At 37.7% G+C, this 21,690-nt stretch overlaps 1 protein-coding gene across 1 annotated transcript in view; it reads right to left on the bottom strand.

Moving 5' to 3' along the window:
* Positions 1 to 4,416: 4,416 nt before the first annotated feature.
* Positions 4,417 to 21,690, bottom strand: part of PLCXD3 (phosphatidylinositol specific phospholipase C X domain containing 3) — a 161,799-nt gene continuing 144,525 nt past the window's right edge. Inside the window, exon 3 of the mRNA XM_082382457.1 lies at positions 4,417 to 10,989. Coding sequence (XP_082238583.1) covers positions 10,836 to 10,989 — 154 coding nt within the window. The 3' untranslated portion in view covers positions 4,417 to 10,835. The remainder of the gene's footprint in view (positions 10,990 to 21,690) is intronic.

Below are 21,690 nucleotides of genomic sequence, written 5' to 3' on the forward strand. Positions count from 1 at the left end.
AGCCTGAAAAGTACCCTCTTTTTTTTTTTTCTTTGGCTTAAATTAATTTGGGTTGTATTTCTATCACTTACGAACTGAGAAAATAAAAAAAATAGCTTGGACTAAGAAAGTAAAATCTGCCTGGCCATTCATTAGGCTGGAATAACAGGCATAGATAAAGTCAGCTCTGCAAAGTTAACAGGAAATACTTCTCTCAAGGACACACTGCATCTCTAAAGTGTCATAATAACCCCCTTCTTGAGTAATGAAGGCTATTATTGGAAATTCTATCAGTAAGAATGAAACATCCCACTCATGCATGCAGGATCTAAGTCACTTTGATACAGGAAATCAGCTTCAATTCACAACCTGGGAGCAGAAATTCAGATCCAGGGTTTCTGCACACAGCCTTCCTCAGCTATCTTAACTTTGAAGGGCCAAGACATTAGGCTCGTTTTGCAGCCCAGACCCTTTACACAGCCTTACTTTGCTTTGAGCCTATCATAATAGACTTAAATTTCATCTAAAGTTCACCCCTGCACAGAACTCTGTAACAACTCTGTTTTTCTTAGTTTGGTGAGATAATCCATGTTTCATCTTCCGCGTGGTCTCTCTTACTGCGATGGGTAAATAAACCTGACTTCATCAGACCACAAGTAGTTACTGGTGGCTTTAGGTTGACAAGGCTTGGTTTTCTTCTTTCCTATAATAATTCCTCCACTCAAACTGTTTGTTTTATAGTTAAAGATTTGGTCATTTACCCTTCCCCCCCCAAGTAAATCTCATCGAAAAGTCAAGACTTAGCAGTTGTTCTAAAGTTGGGCTCCATAGCCTGGCTACTCAAAGTGGGATGCCTGCCATAGCAAGATCAACATCATTTGGGAGCTTGTTTGAAAGTCAGAATCTGGGGCTCCATCCTCGTTTTCCTGAATCAGAATCTGCATTTTATTAAGATTCTGGTAATTGAAGGTGTAATAAAGTTTGAGAAGTGCAGCTCAGGGGAGTCCTAGGAATTTCTGTAGGAATACCCAGGAGAACTCATAGAAGGGGGACACAGAACCATTGGCCTTTCCCTTATGAAAGCCATCTGTAATATACTGTTTTGTGAGTTTAACCTTTCTGTAAATGTGTCTTTAAAGTAAAAAATGTTTGAAAACCACCATTTTAAGCCCCGTTAATATCAATACTTCATTGTGAAGTATTGTTCATCAGATTGTTTGTGAGGGAATAAGTTTTCTTTGCAGTGGACAGGGAAAGGAGGAATCCCAGTAAGGAGAAGCTAGGTACCTGTACACGAAATCCCTTACCCAATTTGCTCATTTGCCCATCTTGTGGAGATGGCTATGGGCAGGATCTGCTGGTCCTTTTAGGCCACATGCCTCTGGGGTCCTAGAATGAAACTAAATAACAGAATTGGGAGGGTGGGTCTATCAGAGGCCTACTGTATAAGAACTAAGGAAATCCCTAGGATAATTTCTTGAGAGAAGGAAAAACCAGGAAGATAAATTTGACCAGCAAAAAAGCCTTGGTCCTCAGAGGGGAGCAGGGATTTTCAGAATGGCATGGTGGCAGTCCCTGGAATTGATTTCTGTCCCAAGCCCGTAGCGGGGAGAGAGAGAGAGAGAGGGAAGGAGTTGAATAAACTCTTTGCCTCTGATCTTGGTTAATTAATTATTTTGGGACACAAGAATATAACATAAAGAGAGAAGTATTTCCTCACCTCTATTCACTTAGCAGTAGACCACTCATCCCTTTGACACCCGAGGACTTTACCTCTGGAGTGATGCTCAGCTGGGGGTAAGCAGTGCCAACTGGGCAGGTTGCTGGTTCTGGTGGAGAAAGGGCAATGACTGGAGACTGCAGGGGGCATTGAGATGAGAGTGCAGCAGCAGCCAGTAGCCAGAGGCCATGGAGTTTTACTCGGCACAGAAAACATCTTCTGGGGATGCAGGAAAGTGTGGTGAAGGGGACAGTCTCCCCAAAGGGTGTGTGAGCAGAGCTCTTGTGTGGAAACAGGAGCCTGTGGAATTTTAGTTAATGTATTCACGCAACCCCACTTGTATCTGCAAGAGGATGAGGGATGGGAAAATTTAACAAGAGATTTGTTGAAGCTCAAAATGGAATCCCCTCTCGTACCCTTTCTCAGATCCTTTTAAATCGATGCGTCTTAACTCAAGTTCCCCTGGGTGCATCTTCTTCACAAAGATTTAGAGTTGACTCTACAGCTAAGAGAAGAGGTCTTAGTGTTTGAAGAGAACACCACACAGTGTATTTTCCCCTAAATTCTCCCAATATTGTCAATATTTCTCCAAGGAATGCGAGAGGTGGAGGAAACTGCTGGTACTTTTCTGCACACTCATCACCATCCGACTGTGCTCCGCACGTGCACAGCCCTGATCAGGCACTTGTCTACGACTCGACTGGGTCATAACCCGTCACAATTTCATTTCATTGTTTCCAAACTGTTTTAATAACTGCTATGCCCTGGGAATACAAAAACAGCGAAGATGTGCCTCTAACTTTAAAGCTTAAATCAAAGATTCATAATCTTTTAGTCCAATGAGAAAAGAATTATTGGTTCGAAATTAATATTTTCTGCCTTTTCCCCATGCCAAAATAGAAACCAGTCTGCAGGCACATTTTTCTTTTTCCATAATGAAAGAGTACAATTTAATAATAGCTGAGCAGTCGTGTTGAGGCAAGAGATTTTTTTTCTTCATTATTTCTCAGTAAAACCCCAAGGGGTCAAGCTTACATGTTCCTCTGAGGTAAAAAGTGTGAGTAGAGGATAAGCATTCTGCCAAGGGAAGCTTGGAGCTGCCAGCACTAGAGTTCTCTGCCACCCTTCTCTGCTTCTCACTCAGGACACTAAATCCACTTTCTAGAATTTAATGTGGTTCACCGTTGCCTAAGGCTCCAGATGCTCCCAGGAATATTTCTATCCACAGGACTGAAAGATGAATATGGTAGAAGATGCCCAGTTACATTTAGGTTCATGTCTTGCCACTTAACTCAGGGCAGTCATTATGACAGACAAATATTAAACCACCTGTTGACATCCAATGTTGAAATGCTCCATCGTACCACAATATTACTTTCCACTAAGAAAGAAATATTTCCTCCAAAGCCAGCTGATATGTGGACTTCTTTGATCTAGGAGGTATCAACATCTTTACCCCGTGGGAGGGAGACACTTCTTTATGGGTCTGCTTTACTTTAGGAGGTCAGCCTCTGCTGGCTAGAAAAAGCAGCTTCATCTGAAGCTCTGGAAGTGAGGGGAGCAAAGAGAAGGGATGGAGCCTCTGTTTTTGCTGTTTTGGAGCTATGGATAGAACATGGCACCCAAGCTCATATACAGCATCCTATGCATGGTGACAGGGATCGTGGCAGTGGAGAGGGGGGATCCACTCTTCATGATATGACCAACCTATTTCCCATTATACTTACTGTAGAAATTGTCCCTTTCTTCTCAGGCTTTCAGGAACAAATGTGTTCAAACAGTTTTGCTATCTGGGGATATTACTTCGAAAAGGTCATTGAGAATGAATTTATATTTGTTTGTTTAGATGACAAAATGATGCCACCTGCTATTTCTAATGATAAACTACCTAAGATGTACTTATCCATTGTCCTAAAGAACATCTTAGAAATGCTTTGTAGTGCTTAGCAGGGGACCTGCTGTATAGTAGACACTTGGCAAATAATTGCTGAATTACTGAATAAATAAATAATGGCTGTGATTAAACTATAGCAGTGTTATGTTAAGGTCAAAGATATACTTACATGGAATATTATTTGCAGATATATATTATTTCATAAATGTAGAAATCATTACAGCTTTATAAATAGAAATCCTCTAATGTCATGAACCTACTAGTGTATATAACAAGCAGAGCCTTTTGGGGGATTTATGTCCAAATTCAACCTCAAAAATAATCTTGGACCACAATTTTTTGCTGGATTTTTATAATACTATTACAATGCTTAAGTTTTAAGACTGATTTGAACCCAACAAGTAGGGTTTATTTCATGAAATACAGTTTCACTTCTGACATAATGTTTCACGCATTGGACATAGTGGAGGTTCAGCAAAAGTAGATTTCACATTAAGCTTTTAACCTCAAGACGCTGTTTTATAATATTAATATACTATATTAACATAGTATTGCTATACTGATATTGGCCTTTGTGGCAATATCAGAAGCTAAAAGCATCAGACTTCGGAGATACCTAACTTTGATGTAATGGAAGCACTCATGGCATTGTCTTTATTGGTGGAGAATACTATATTCTTTCACAGAGGAAATCCTAATATGGTGATTTATATTTTTTAAAAAGAATGATATTTCCTGTTGCTCTGAGTCGTGTCCTATTTAAGAGATCCACTTTGGGGTTATCATGAAGCGCTGATGAATATGAAATAAAAAAATTAAGACAACTGGTATCAGGACTTTATTAAGCTTTTCACTGGATACAAAGAAACTTTTTTAAACATTAAGAACACGATCTTATCAAAAAAATTTCACATTTGCTAAACAGAACTGTAGGCATGTATTTTCTTTACACCACATTTATTAAAGTATCAATGACCAGATCCTAAAAAGAGAAGGCACAGATCTGTCTCCTTCTGGTGAATTTCTAGTGTCTAACGAAGGAAATGTCACCAGCTCTGCAAATTCCCATCCTATAGACATGAAGCAAATCAACACAAATGTGTGACAGCAGGGGCTATGAGATGGAAATGTTACATTAAGGGATATGGATTTTCTTATCACTTACACAAATTTCAAGAGAGAAGATAGCTATCCAAATGTTCTGAAACTCCATCCACATTCGGACTCTGCCAAGGATTCACCATTGGATACAACAGTATTTGAGAACTCTATTTTAGGAATGCCGACATGGTTCTACTCTCTGAAAAGTGTTCTAGAAACTGGCCTTAGCTCCCACTGTTCTTACTCTGGGACGTGTTGGGTTTCCTCAAAAAAGTGTTGGTTGTTATAATCTGTTTTGGCGAGCGTCTCTGTCAGGTGCTGGCTTCATTGTCAGGCACTGCATTCTATCTCCCACCTGCTGCCTGAGTAGGCACCAACAGAGCTGTGTTCATACCTCAGACTCTTCTCTCTTCCTCAGGCAGTCAAGAGAGTTCCTTTCTATGTCAAATTTTCTACAGTTCCGTAGAAGACCAGTTCTAATCTGATAAAAATAATTTGTGGTAAGATGTTAATGAGAAAAGTAATGGATTAGTTTGTTACTTCTCTAAAAGAAAAAGATAATAAATTTTAAAAGAGGTCCTGGTATGGGTTAGATGGTGCTACTATACTCCAGGGTCATTTTAAATGTCTGGGTGTGTTACTGGTTGTCCCAATTATTGGGGAATGTTACTTAAGGGATTAAGGGGGGCAGGCGGAGCAAGACTTGGATCTCACAACAGGCCAGTGAATGTGGCATTAATCTTATAAAAGTTCTTATCTGATTATTCCTCCTATATTTGAGTTAGTCCTTCATAATGCATTTGTAGGACTTGGCATGGGCCAATATTTTCCTTCATGAAGGGTATTAGGACTATGGATTTTCATGAAGTATCTTAACACAGGAGTGTAGAAAGAGGTAGGATTTTACCCCCTATAGGTAGCCCTGATGAAAAAAGTAGAAAGTCAGGATGGATAGGGATGCCAGATTAGAAAAAAATACAGACACAACCAGTTAAATGTGAATTTCAGATAAACAATGAATAATTTTTTTGTATAAGTACATCTCATGAAATATTGGGAAAATACTTATACTAAAAATATTCATATGTATCTGAAATTTGAATTTCACTGGGTGTCCTGTATTCTATCTAGCAACCTTAAATATGGGACAAAAATAATTGAAGATGGAGAAAGAGAGGAAAGAAGATTGATTAATATTCCATACCAAGATCCCAGGCCCAAAGATTACAGAGTTTTGCTTTGAACATGACCACCTGTGTAGATCCTCAAATTAGTACTTAGTTTTTTATTGCTAGACTGCACATAGGCAGATAGCAAAAATTTGAGTGTTGCATCCTGTTTTTTTGCAAAGGGTACCACCTAATGTTGATGGGTCTTTAGTGACTCTCACAGGGCCAAGGCAGTTAATCTCACTTGAGAAGATCCAATTTTTTAAAAAGTAATGGTTTGGAGAAACAATTTTTTATGGAAAACTTATCCTTATAAGCAAAATGGGTTTCATATTTGGAAGAACAGCTTTAGGAATGCACTGGTTCTGTTGTTGATGGAAATGAATCTGAATTTAGTTTCTTTGCATGTTAATGAAGTTAATAAATTAATTGATGTTTGAAACTTAAAGAGCACTGGGTGTTCCACAAGCTGGACTATTTGCTTGTGGGAACTCAAATAAGTGCTAAAGCACATTTCTCATGTGATTAAAAAAAAAAGGTCATTTTTAACAAAAATATAATTTCTTTTTAAATTTTAATCCCAAATTGCAACAATAACAAAAATGTCAATGAATTAAGGCTGGTCATAATGTGCCCTTTTTCTTTAGGATAAGTTTGATTTTGTATAAGATACAGTATACTTACACACACATACCACATACAAGCACACACTTCTGACTCATACAAATACACATTTAGGACTAATACCTACAAAAGAGTATCACAAATGAAATAAAAATTGCACAATTTTCAACTGACTTAATCAACACGTTTTACAAATTCTACAGAACATTTTATCTCTGTCATTGGGAAAACGAATAATTTAGAGCATTATTTAAAACTGTATGTAACACAGGAGCCACCAATAAGTTATGGCAAATACAGCATTTACACCATTGTGTCACTGAAATCTAGTTGAAGAGACTAAAGTGCTATAAAATAAAATACTTTTAAAAACCTTGTTTAGCATATCCTGAGGGACACTATGCATTATTTTCTATTAGCAATTCAAAAAACGAGCACTCTATCTGTGGAGCTCTCATTTGGACTAGCAACCAAAGGTCAGAAGATTGTGTCACTGGATCATTAAAATTGTAGAACTGAAAAAGTCATGAAAACATACACTTCCTGAGACTTCCAAACTTCCAGTCTGGAATCCTAACAGGGGAGATTCTGAATGGGTAACCTTAGCTAAAACATGTTAGAACTCAAAGAACTTAAAACAACATTAAGCAAAGATGCATATCTGTCTGTTTGTGATTTATATTTAAGTCCATCTTTGATTCTCCAGCTTGAAGTGTAATTGACAGTGCAGTTAGACTATTACTGCTAGGCATTTCTTATTTATGACGGTCTCATTTTTCATTGGTTTTCTAGTGATTTTTCTCCTCTTAAATATTTAAATATTTGAATTATGTTTGTTCCTACTTACGTAGGAGATATTAATTTTAAGAGTTAAAATGGCAATAGAATCAGGTTGAGTGATTAGAGTGCAGTTTCATCTTGAATAATGTGTGAGATGTGCATGCTGTGTGTGTGTGTGTGTGTGTGTGTGTGTACGTGTGTACACACACAGGTGCATACATACCAAACATTTTATGCTCTAATACATTCATTGTTAGGTGGCACTCCATGAAAAGTGAGTTTTCCCAGTATGGCTGAAAGTGAATATTGAGGTCATCATATAGAATATCCTAAGGCTTTTAAAAGATGCCTCCTCATTCTCTGCATTCATATGATTGTGTAGTAATAAGGGAGACATAAAGAATAATGGCAGGAGTATCTAAATATTGGTCCTTCGAAATTATAGACAGGAAAGCAAACCAAAAAATGATACTCTTTGTATATTTTCCCTCATCTCAGCCACTCACTCCTTTGATTTCCTGCTGTAGATTGGGTAAAAGTTGGATTTTGTTTCTGTTTTCTTTGCCTTGCAGGACTTGTGATGGAAAAGTCTTAAGAAATAAGCAAAACAAAAAAATGCACCAAGATGTATCTCCTACCATTTGGGGGTCTATTTGTAGCCCTTGTGCTCTAACTCTCTGGAAACTCAACGTCCAGCTAAGACAAAGGAGCTTAGGCTGATGGTAAGCTCTGATTGCATACCACTAGTCCTCACCCCCTACCTCTTTATTTAAGGCCCACAGCCTGCTCCCTAAGTGTGTTCCAGAGCAGGGCCAATGGGCAGAAGACAGCCAAAGGCATTTTCTCTCCATTCCCCTTGCAAAGGAATCCCTCCTAGTGAACTCTTTCTCTAGTGGAGAATGCATGGTTCACTTCTACCTGTTCCCTCCTTTAGAAATTAAGGCAAGTCCATTTACTCCCAGTGCCTGTTACATAGATACTGTATATCCACATGGACGCTAAACGTTGGCTTGGAAGTATCTTTTGTCAAACAAGGTCTCTATGTGCATATCATTAATAGCAATTAAAAGCTTTCTCCAACTGAGAAACTGCACAATTAATCTAATGCTTCAGCATGTTTGTTTTTTTCCAGCACCCAAATGACAGATATGACAAAGCTAATTCTAAGCAAACATAAGAAATCATCTAAGTTCAAGAAAATACAACATAGTTACCTCTATATTTTATTCATTTTTCATTAGTATTGAATATGTTGAAAGATCTATTTTCTCATACATTTATAAGTTAAATCCTTGTGTCATTGCAAGTGTGCTTGGCTAAAGATCCTCCTGAGGGATGAATAATGAATAGTCAGAGAAAACCTCCCCCAAAAACAACTTCACAGGACATAAATTTCAATAAGCTATAGTCCTTTAGAAAGGATTCATATTCAATTGCATATAAAGAGCAGGTGAGAGAGATAGAAAGACAATAAAACTGCAAGGGGAGGGAAAGCAGAAAGAAAATTATATTTGAAGATAATTAATATCTATTTTTACAAAAATATTTGAATATGATCAGCTACTCTACTTTCAAAAATCTCATCAACTCTTTTTCATACATTGTTAAGGGTTTTGGTCCTAAAATTAAATTATTTAATATTACCTAAGTTTTCACTTGAAAAGAAGAATTGTCACTGTGTCTGTCCATGACTGTGTGTGTTTGTGTGTATTTGTATCTGTCTGCCTGCACAAGAGTGGGTATATATTGATATATTTTTTCTGTTGAGACATATACACACAATTGGAATGGAGATCATATCTGTTGTGTGTATATGCATGCTACTTGGTCAACCACACACACCTGCACACTTTTCATAAACATTCTCTTCAGTATAAACAATTTCTCTTCCTTCCCCACAGTTGCTAATAAGCACTATTTTCTGATAGTGAGCATTTATAATCTTTTAATCAACTCTTGATTATTTATAATTTTGACGTATGTAACCTTGGAATCAAATCCCTTACCTACGACTCAAAGATTAAACCACATGTCATACATCTAAATTAACTGAAAACTGAGAGCATGCTTTTATTTCTCTATGGCCCCACTTTACATGGACTGTGTTTTCCCAGGAAACTATTGAGGTGAGATTATTTCTAAACATGAAGATAAAATAATTCAGAATTGTACAAATTTAGCAAATTTTATAGATTCTTATAAATGCCTCACAATACTCCTGTGAGGCATATTGGTAAGGGTTATCATGCTCTTTTAAGATTGTTTAGAGCTGTCAAATATCACAAAGACACCAAGGAGGAAGCAATGCTCAAAGTTGCATTACCATTTTTCTTCCTCATACACCTGGACTATCAAATGGTGGATGGCAGAAACTTTCTGTGAAACTTTGGCCTCTGCCTCAAACTTGACCCTGGGGTGGGACACAGAAGTGATTTTCAATAAGTCTGCCCAAATCACATGTATTTAAGAATCTCCTAAAAATGTTTCACAGATCCTTGAGAGTTCACGGTCATAGTTTCAAAAACATTGCTCTAATTCACTCTGCCACCCTTCCATTTTCCTCAACTTCAAGTAAAAAAACTCAGATTGAAGCTTCTCAGAATATATTCCTCAAAATCTGGAATTTAGAATGACATATTTGGAAATCTCAATTTGTTAGGAAAGCTTGCTCAATCTTTCATTTCTTTCTTTTCTTCTTTTTGTTTTTTCAGTCAAGATAATTGTTAGAAGAACTTTTGTAAGAGTTCTTTTCAGAGTTTTCTGATTTTAACAACACTTGTCATAATTTTTCATTTACTAAGCATTTGTAGGACAATATTATTTAAGAGATTTCTGAATTAAAATGACATCCATCTCTTCCCCCACCCCCACTTTTCACTATGGAGTTGGCACTAATAGTTCTTCCACAAAAGTTTTTACTCTATACTTATAGCTGCCTTAAACAGAAATACTGTGAAACACTATTGTTGTTATATAACACAAAAATTACTGATTATGGCCACCAATATTACTTATGTAGGGAAACTGATTTGATGCATACTGTTTATGACCCAAAGTTAGTGAGATTGCAGACTACAGAATATTATACCAGGTCCCACAAAACAAGTACATTTCAGTACAACAATGTATTGATAATACACATTATGTTGGGCATTTAATTATTTTTAAGTCCCATACAGCATCTGATTAAAAAGAGCGAGCAAGAGAGGGAGCAGAAAGGTTCATTTAGAGGATACACAGTGTAGGAGCCCTAGGTTGAAACAGAAACACAATCAAGTAAACACTCATAAGTTACAAAAACTAATTCTGAGAAATGAAATTTACTAGTCTTTTTTTTATTCCTAACACTAGAAGTAGGTTTTGCTCATCAAATGGGAAATGAAATATTTATAGTAATGAAGAGTATGATAATAATCACTGAAGAAATGGTTTCCCCTTTTTCCCACCCACTTTCAGCCCTTATTCCCTCAGAGACTCAGTGGAATAGGAAGATCAGAGTGTTTATACATAATATGCCTAATACAGTGAGTTTTCTCTATCTTATTCACTGGCACTCTAAATGGTACTATCAAGTGTTGGCTTCCCCTTCATCAAAGACATAGTTGAGCTTTATGACAGTGCTGATGAAATCACCAAGTTCTACGAAATCGGCAGTGACAATATTGATGCCACTCTCTCCTGGCTTCTGCGTGCGGACCCACTGCATCATGGCAGGAAGGGCTCTGAGAAAGGAAAAAAAAAAGAGAAGTCACAGAAGGAAAGATATTATTTTTCGAGCTCACAATTCCCAGGACTTCTTTTAGTTTTCTAACTTATTAAAATAAATGCCCCAATTACAGATACAGAATGGAGAAAAAAGCCAAATGGACAATGGTAAATTCTTAACCTCTGAAGTGACTCTGCAGGAGAAATACAGCCATCCCTGGAATCCACGAGGGATTGGTTCCAGAAATCCCCACAGATACCAAAGTCTGCGGATGCTCAAGTGTCATATAAAATGCAGTAGTAAAGTCATCCCTTCTCATACGCGGTTTCTGCATCCGTGAATTGAACCAACCCGGGATCAATTTTATGGATACGGAACCCTAGGACATGGAAGGATGACTGTAGTCACTACCTTGGTCCACATTGGACTCTATCTTTGGAGATCCAGATGCCGTGAGAATTTATAGAGAAGCTTCTCCACTAAGAGAACAACATTCTTGCACTCATATTCTAGTTTGGTATGGTGTGATTGCAAACCCTGCAAAGCTATGGGGTAGTGAGGTCAGAGATGCATACATGCACTTAGCAAACATTTATAATGAACCCACTATTTTCAGCAAATATGCTGGATATTGTAAATAGATGTAAGGGCAAAACTCCCCGCATTTGACAAGTGCATGGTTTGGTGGTGGGCAGGTGGACAAGGAAGAAAATTTTAATACTGTATAGCACAATCAATGCTCAGTCATCCTCTAAACATATTTACTGATCACCTCTTCTATTCCAGACACCCTTGAAGGCACTTGGAAAACTTGAGTGAACAAAGCAGATAAAAGTATCCACCTGTGTGGAGCTTACAGTCTAATAAGGAAAGACAAACAATGACTAATAATCATAAATTAATTATATCATTTGATAGGAAGGAATACGTACTATTAAAACGCAGCAAAAAAAGGAGGATTTGGAGTGCATAGATAGAGAGGTGTGGAGCAGATTGCAACTTAAAATAGGTGCTTACACAGGTCCATTGACAAGCGGACATTTGTGTGAGGGTTTGAAGGAGACAAGGGAGTTGTCATGTAGAAAGCTAGGGAAAGCGTTTCAGTTCCTGCCATGGCCCTGAAGGGGCAGCATACCTAAATGTGGCAAAAGAAAGAAGAAAGTATTAAAAGATGAAGTTAGAGAAATAATAAGGAAAGGGAGGCAGATGCTGTAGAGCACTGTAGGCTATTATAAGGGTTTTGAGGTTACTCTGAGTGAAATGGGGAGTCTTTGGAAGATCTTTAGCAGAAGAGTGTTATGATCTGACTTAATTATAAAAGATGATTCATTACCATGACAGCATAGTGGAGAGTCACCTAGCCTAGCTTGCAAGGTCAGGAAAAACTTTTCAGAAGAGTGCTCCCTGAATGTTGAGGGATTAGGAAGATTTAGCTGGGTAAAGGTGGGAACAGGGTGATGCAGTGCATTTTCAGACAGAAGAAATAGCATTCCTTCATTCATTGACAGGAATAGGGCATGCTTAGCAGTAGGGCATGCAGACAGATCCAGGAGATGTTAGTAAAAATGCAATATCCTATGACAGCACATTGAAGAGAAACCACTACGACCTAAGGGAGCAGGAAGGGAGGTTGACATGAAAAAGGGATAAATGAACTGAGGTCTGAGGAATGATAGTGCAATAAAAATGAAAGAGTGAGGAAATACATGTGGACATTAATTTCCTGGATGAGATGGAGGGAGAGAGAGAAGTGAGTGGGTAGAGAGACAATGATGAAATTAAGAATCTCAGAGAAGTTACAAAATTTAAGGAAGTCTTAAAAATGTTGGAGAAATAAGAAGGAACCAGATGATAGAGGGCTTTCAGAAATGTAGACCAGCTGAAAGCTGTTAACCAGGGAAATAATATGCTTAGACTTGTGATTCAGAGAGAATGGTCTGCCTTCATTGTGAACAAATGAATGGAAGAAAGCAAGACTGGGATCAGGGCTAACAATTAGGGAGCTGTGGAAGGAAGCCAGACCAGAGGTAATGGTAGCTTACATCTCAGTGGCCACAATAGATATATTTGAAAGGAACTGGGGAGATAAAATGACAACATTTGACTGGTGTGGGATTGGCTGTAGATGGAGAGGGAGAAAGAAGCCATGAATGATGCCTAGATTTCTAGCGGTATTCTGGCAGGTGAGCATCATTCGCTAATCTTGGAAAGATAGCACTGAAGGCTTTCCAGTGGATGTGCTAAGTTCAGTCTGAGACATGTTGACTTCGAGGTGACTTTGGGACACAGGAGTTGAGATCTTAATTCACAGTTAAGTACAGTTCTGATATTCAGGACATAGAGCTGGTCAAGAGTCATCACATAGAAAGAATAGTTAGAGCTATGAGAGTGGATAAAATTACCTGGGAAGATAGTATAAAGAAGGACGAGAAGAGAAAATTTGAAAATCAACAACATGGGCAGAAAATTTGCTTCAATTAAAAAAAAGAGAGAAGTAGGCATAGAAGTAAGATGAAAATTAGGAGCATGTAGTGTCATGAAAATAAAGGAGAAAAGAAAGCCATGCTTCTTTTGGTTTGTGAGGTTGAAGCATAGAATGTAATATGTGTGTCTTTCTCCAGACCTCAGAAAGTGTATCTAGTCAAACTTGACCCATCCAGGCAAAACTGAATCAACTGCCTTGGACTACATTCATCCTGTGGGTAATACCTTAAAAATTCTGATCCACATTTTTCAGCATACAGATAGAGGAGGATCCAAGTGCTTCTAAAAGAGCATAACATCGATTTAAAAGGCCCATTGCCTTCAGAAAATAGACTGGCAGTGGAGAAATTTGGTCTTCACAACAACAGCTTCAGAAGAGAATTCTATCTTGAAATGAAAAATCTGGATCCCTAGAGCACAGACACAAGTGTATTCAAGTTCATTAGAAAGACAGATGCCGTGGCAATGTGTGTGCAGCCACTTGGGTTTGAATTCCATTACTTTCTCTTCTGGACTTGCTAGGGCAGATGGTTATATCTCTGTTGTGAATATAGTATCACCTTGGCATTTTAGAAAAAGCAGACACTCTTTGGAAAAACTATCAGAACGAGTGCATTTCCTGGGAAGAATAGTTCTCTAGCAGATATACTCACCTTGAGAGGTGAGATGTGGGGTAGAGAAGAGTGATGCTGAGGCCAGTGCTGACTCTGTATTAAGTTTAACCAAGTAGCTGGCCTACCAGATCCCTAGGGGACTAGGTTTTGGGAGGCTCCTGAGCAAACAGACCCCCATTTTAGAACCATGACCATCACAGAAAGAGATACTCCGATGCCCACTACTGCTCTAAGACTGAAATTCCTGGGCCTGAATTTAGAACAACTAATTGTTATCCCCATGGAGAGATGTTAGGAGAATATAAGAGTGCTCTTCTCTGTTTCTCTATAAAGCAGATTGCTTTGAGGATTGATGAAATATCATTTTGGAATGGCTTTTAGGCCTCAGGTGAAATAGGAGTTTTACATTTAAATGCCGTTTCTCTGAGTCATGGGAATATTTCTCTTTTTCTGTTCAGATATAGTTTTGTAAAGTCAGTATGATACCAAAGACAAAACAAGCAATAACACCCAGTTGAATATGAAATACTCAGACAGACTTAAGTCGAATTATGTTAAACAAAAAGACTCAGTATACTGGATTAAAACTAGCAAATGCTACTGAAGTTACAATGATTATTTAGAGTGGCATTTCTTAAACTTTTAAAATTATTTCCCCCTTATGGAGCCTTTTAAAATACTTTTTCCCTCCTCACCCTCCTTCTCAATAAAATTTTAATACCACAGATAGACTCTAAATATGTTTATAAGTTGTTTGTATATACCTGTGCTTTTTATGTAAAAAGAGTAAATTTTTTATTTGCCCTCCTGAGAATCAATTTTTATATTAGGTAATTACAGTACATTGAAAAGCCTACTCTGGTGGTAATAAAGTATTGTCTCAGTGTAATAATTTTCATGGTATGAGACAAACTGGTTAACAAAGACCTACTGTATAGCACAGGGAGCTCTACTCAATATTCTGCAATGACCTATATGGGAAAAGAATGTAAAAATGAGTGGATATATGTACATGTATAACTGAATCACTTTTCTGTACACCTGAAACTAGCACAACATTGTTAATCAACCATACTCCAATATAAAATTTTTTTTAATTTTTAAAAAATTAAAAAGAAAAACTGGTTTAACTTTAATTTTTAAAAATCACCCATTCACTCATTCAACAAAGATATACTGTATCTGTGGAAGACAGCGTTCTAGGTGTAGCTCCCTAGAGCCATTTTGGGGTTCAGACCTTCCTCACCTCTCTCCAAGAAACGCTGCCACAGCCCTGCCACCAAACTGTTTTTTTGTGCCTTTTCTACACTACAGTCACAACACTCTTTCTCTCAACCAAATGCATTATTCTTCTACATGAACACTGCAAAGTCTTCTCTCACCTACAAGATACATAGGCTCTTGATCAGTATATATGAGTCCCTCCATCTTCCCTCACGCATCCACCACACACACCTCTCTTCAGCTGCATTTGTTGCTACTTCCTACATGCTAATTTTTTCTCTAGTAATACTGAAATGCTTACGTTTTCTCCCAAACATACCCTGTGGTTTCAGACCTCATTTTTTTTTTTCAGGACTTCTCTCTATATGAAATACCATTCATTCTTTCAGTACCCTTCTTGGTCTAGTTTCTGCTTGCCCTTCAAGACTTGGCTCAGGCAGCATCTCCATCCCTCAAGTCCAAATCTGGGTGAAGAACTCTGTTTTTGATGCTTTATCTCCTTAAGCACAGTTCTGTAACTACACACTGCACATGGCATTCAGATTTTCCACTTCCATGCCTATTTCTATCAGCACCTGAACACTTTTCAGAAAACAAAAATCATATCATAGTCATCAAAATATCCCCTGTACTTACCACAATCCCTGGGACCCAAAAGGAAAATAACACATTTATTGAACTCAAATGTTACCTAGAAATCCTGGTCTCAGCTGTCTCAAAGTCTAACAAGTAAAATGGATGTGAACCAACCATGACAATACAATATGGCACAACAGGCATGGGCATAGGATTCTATGGGAGCATGTAGGTAAAATAATTTATTTCACTTGGGAGAAATTATGGAGAAATTTAAGGAGCATGTCACAAAATAGGTGACATATGAGCTTGGTCAAGACTTTTTAGATAAAAAAGAAGAAAGCATTTCAAGAAAAGGGAACAGCACATCCAATAGAATATGGGCTGCATAGTAGATCTCCAGAACTTATTTATCTCGCATAACAGAAACTTTGTACACGTTAATCATCACCTCCCCATTTCTCCCTCTCTCCAGCCCCTGTGAACACCATTCTATTCTCTGCTTCTATGAGTTTGACTGTTTTTGATTCCACATATAACTGAGATCACATAGTATTTGTCTTTCTCTGTCTGGCTTATTTCACTTAGCATAATGCCCTCCTAACAAAACTGTACTGTATACTAAGATTTGCTAAGAGGGTAGATCCTATGTTAAGTGCTCTTACCACACACACACATAAAAAAATAATAAAGGGGGCAGGAGGAAAGTTTGGGAGGTGATGGATATATTTATAGCCTTGATGGTGATGGTTTCATGGGTATATACCTATCTCCAAACTCATCGAGTTGTATACATTAAAAATGTACAGCATTTTATATGTCAGACCTCAATAAAGTGTTTTTTTAAAAAAAGCATATGGTCATGAAAGAGAGGACATGATTAGGAAAGACAAGGTGACCAGAGAGTGGGCGCCATGGAGGTGTGGGGACACTAGGGGGACTGACTGGAGTAGGGGAGGAACAGCAATGTGTTTGGGCCAGATTGTTAACGCCTCCTTTGACAACCTGTGAAGTCAGAGCTTCCCTTTATATGCAGTTAGGTTTGCTGTTGATTTCATCCAAAGAAGAGTTCTTCGATTTTCCCATGCAATGAAGAATCTAATATTAATTCCATACAAAGTCTATCATCTAATGACACTGAAACTTGTATTCTCTTCACTTATAAATAAAGAGCTTAGGAAGTTCCCTTTGGAAGTTCTCAGATTGCTATGAGATCCTAAAAAGCATTCATTTTTTCATATTAGTTCCACCTTTATAACCAAAGTTGCTAGCAGAAATTTGAAGAGCATTCACTAATATTATGAAGGAAAATATTTCTTAGTGAAATTATGTAGTCTGAAGAGATTACTAAATTCTCTTTGAATTTGTATATTAATATTTTAGTATCTATTTATGGAATAGTCTCCTTTGGTCTCCTATAGTCACATAGAAAGATGTGACTAAATAAATACTGCAATGTTGTCTTTTAAATGTCCCTCTTTTTTCTTAATCTCTCATTTTCATTAGATGCTGGATTTACAGTGTGGATTTAGACTGTTTATTTGCAAGACCTCACTGACTACCAGGAGAATCATTTCAAGATAAAGAAAAATTTAAATAAAATCCTAGCACTAGTGTCAAATCTGGAGCCAGACTGTTTCTGCTCAAGTCTCAGCACCAGCATTAATTATGAGCAAGTTAGTTAACACTCTAAGCCTCAGTTTTACCATCTATCACATTAGCATATTAATGAGGATTAAAATGCTTAGATGAGTGCCTGGCTCTCTGTGAGTGGTAATGTACTGAATATCCGCTGAGTGACAGCCCAGGCAATGCCCTGCTCCAGAGTCTCAAAGAAGGAAGGCAGCAGGGAATTCTGAGGGCAACACCCAGCCATAATACAGTTGTGATGTAAAAATGAGCCTGCGGGATTTCTTTCCAACCTTCACAATTTCCAATCAATGATAGAAAGAGGGTGGGGGAGGTGTCCTTGTGTATAAGGGCAAGACTGGCAATGAAGCTTTAGGGAAATATCCTTGGAAGGGTTTTCTTTGGGGGCACATAATTGGGGCAAACGTCCAAATATGCTTTTCCCATCATAGATTCTAACTTAAGTTAGCAAAAGAGCAGGTCCAGAACCAAAATTTGGTACATGAAACCTCAAAGCCCTTCTCCGGAATATGGAGCTCTCCTGAGGAAAGGCATCTTCAAACAGTTTGCAGGCTTCTTAGAGGAGAAACAGGCAAATCTACAGGAATCAGAAAACCTTCCTCCAAGGAAGCAACAGGAGGGCAGCGATGTGGAAGCCAGAGGTCTTCTGATGTTCTAGTTTTGAGAAACAATTTTGAAAAGATTTAAAGGAAGAGATTTAGGAATTGGAAGTGCTGAGTTCAGTAACCCTCAGTGTGCTGACCCTGACTTATTAATTCATGTCAGTCTCCTACTTAGGATGCTTCAATCACCCCTCACTGCTTTTAGCATAAAGATTAAAATTCTTAACTGGTCTATAGGCTCTGAACAGCAGCCACTAGCTGCTCCTCCAGTTTCATCTCTGGTCACTCTCTCCCTCACTGAATTCTAGCCACATCCACAGTCTTGCTCATCTGGACCAGCCTAATTTTCCTCAGGGAACCATTGTAAGGGCCGTTGTTTGTTTGCTGGGTTTTTTTTTTTTTTTCATCAAGAATACCTCATCTTCCCTGCCCCTTCACTTGACCAACTCACTCACTTTTCTTTCAGGTGATAGTTTAAATGTCACTTCTTCAAAACACTAGTCAGAATTGTAATTATATTTACATGTTTGATCAGCACCTGCCCCCTATCTAGACGGCAGTGGCTTTGAGGACAAAGACTGTCTGTTTTCTCATTGTTGGAGCCCAAAGGCTCAGCATAGCACTTGGCATAGACTGAATACTCAATAAATTTGTATTGAATAACTAGATTTTATTTTTAGAAACAAAAGGTTGATTTTTAGAATAAAAGTGCATGCAATAACATAATTCATGGAAAGACTGCTCAGTTTTCCTCACTGTGGCTATTGCCACAGATTTTAGTTTGTGAATTCACTGCTATTTTGCTGAACAAAAGTCTTTTAAAAATTAACTTGAAGGATTTTAACTTTTCTGTACTTGGCAGGTCTTACTGGCAAATTTCCAAATTGAACAGTCAATTTGCAAAATGACTTTTCCTTCATTATACGTAAAGTGTCCTGAGAGTCTGTGTTAATAACGACAATAGTAGTCATCATCTTTCTAAGAATAAAGTTTATTAGCATTAAACTTAAACAGATTTCTTTATTTACTATCAATTTATTATTAATTATAATTACCTATCATTTAATTAGAATTAAATTTATTAGGAACCCATGTCAAATTCATATTCAAGTGTGTGTGTGTATACATAATACTTTTACAACAAATGCGTCTTATATATGCTACTTCTCTAAATTCTCTAAACTGTTGTATTTTGTGGTTATGAATGAACAATGTGGATAATAAAACACTTGAATCTTTCAGTGAATTTTATTTGAATATATTTAATTTTCAATGAAATGTTTCTTTTGTTGAACGAAATAGAATCTTTAAATTAAATTAATTTTTACAGAACTCTCTGATGCCCTTGGAAATAAAGATTACAATGAAAATGTCAGAGCCATGTTACTGCCTTTCTCAAACCCAGCCTCTCCTGAGAAACGGAGTCTTCACTGGTCTGTAAAATTTAAAATAATGATCACAGGTCTTTCTTCCCTTGGGCAACTGAGTCACTCAGGACCAACTAATTCAACTCAAGTCTGACATATTTAAAATGTGATTTCCTGTCAATCTGGTCATTTCTGAAGGCTTAGAAATTTCACTTGAAAATGTAAAGGAGAGAAAGATGAAACAAAAAGAAACTTTCCCAAAAGGTTGGCATTTCATGCACTGAATCATATAGTGATAAAAGGCAGGCCTTTGCATCTGTAGGTTTAAACCCCAGAAAGGGCTTCAAAATAACTTCAGGCAGACAGATGGATGTATCTCAGAGATTGTAACTTGCATGAAGACAAGGCTTACCATTTTTTGCTAAACCTGTTTCTGCTTAGAAAGGAGCATATCTGATTTATGCCTGATAAAAATAACTCATTTTTCGAAAAAAAACCTTTTCCCCCTAAAATTGCACTCAGAGAAAGAATGAAGTCATGTGAATGATCTGCAAAACAAATGGCCTAAAATCAACTCTAGAGATTTTAAAGGACTTGGGTTTTCTTGAATAAGAGACTAAAGTCCTCCCAAGTCTTCCTATGACAAGCGCTATGTACTTTCAGAACTAAATCACCACAACTATTTAGATGTAAAACAGATAATAATGAAAGTTACAACTAAACATATAGCTGATTTGAATTTTTCCCTCTGTGGCCATGAAAGGAAGAAATCCCTCTCTCCTTAACCTTCCCAGATTCTCTGCTCAAATCAAGTTCAAACTCCATCTGCAGCTTGATAAAGACATCTGTTCAATGCATATTTATAAAGCACCTCTTATGTGCTACATATTATTCTGTGTGCTGAGGACACCAGGGTGCTCAGAAAGAGACCCAGCCCTTGCCCTCTTGGTCCATACCCTCTAGTTGGGGAGAGAGAGATTTATTAAAAACAAACAACAAGCACCACTTATTGAAGAGGCTGTCTTTTCTCCACTGTATATTCTTGCCCCCTTTATCAAAGATAAGGTGACCATACGTGCATGGGTTTATTTCTGGGCTTTCTATCCTGTTCCATTGATCTATATTTCTGTTTTTGTACCGGTACCATACTGTCTTGATTACTGTAGCTTTGTAGTATAGTCTGAAGTCAGGGAGTCTGATTCCTCCAGCTCCGTTTTTCTTTCTCAAGATTGCTTTGGCTACTTGGGGTCTTTTGTGTTTCCATACAAATACCCTGAGAAAACCATAATTCAAAAAGAGTCTTGTACCACAATGTTTATTGCAGTACTATTTACAATAGCCAGAACATGGAAGCACCCTAAGTGTCCATTGACAGATGAATGGATAAAGAAGATGTGGCACAATATACAATGGAATATTACTCAGCCATAAAAAGAAACAAAATTGAGTTATTTGTAGTGAGGTGGATGGACTTAGAGTCTGTCATACAGAGTGAAGTAAGTCAGAAAGAGAAAAACAAATATGGTATGCTAACACATATATATATGGGATCTAAAAAAGAAAAAATGGTTCTGAAGAACCTAGGGCCAGGACAGGAATAAAGATGCAGACATAGAGAATGGACTTGAGGACACAGGGAGGGGGAAGGGTAAGCTGGGACAAAGTGAGAGAGTGGCATTGACATATATACACTACCAAATATAAAATAGATAGCTAGTGGGAAGCGGCCACATAGCACAGGGAGATCAGCTCAGTGCTTTGTGACCACCTAGCAGGGTGGGATAGGGAGGGTTGGGGGGAGACGCAAGAGGGAGAGGATATGGGGATATATGTATACATATAGCTGATTCACTTTGTTATACAGCAGAAACTAGCACAACATTGTAAAGCAATTATACTCAAATAAAGATGTTAAAAAAAAAAAGACTATGTAAAGTAAAAACAAAAAGAAACAACAAATAAACAAAAACTACCAAGTCAAATGGATTGGTGTTGAGAGAAATTTCAGTTCTGGTCCTGACTATAGTAATGCCTTTTATTGTGTTTTATAATCTTGCATAAATTATATTAACCCTGTGAGTCCCAATTTTTCCTAGTTGGAAAATTAGGTGTGACAACACTTGGGGTAGACACCCCCGCACAAGGTGATGATCTCTATGTGGGTACTATTCAGATATGTAAGGTCGGGGTTGTTCATAAC

Source organism: Balaenoptera borealis (genome assembly GCF_965194805.1).
Source record: "Balaenoptera borealis genome assembly, chromosome: 2".
Lineage (NCBI taxonomy): Eukaryota > Metazoa > Chordata > Mammalia > Artiodactyla > Balaenopteridae > Balaenoptera > Balaenoptera borealis.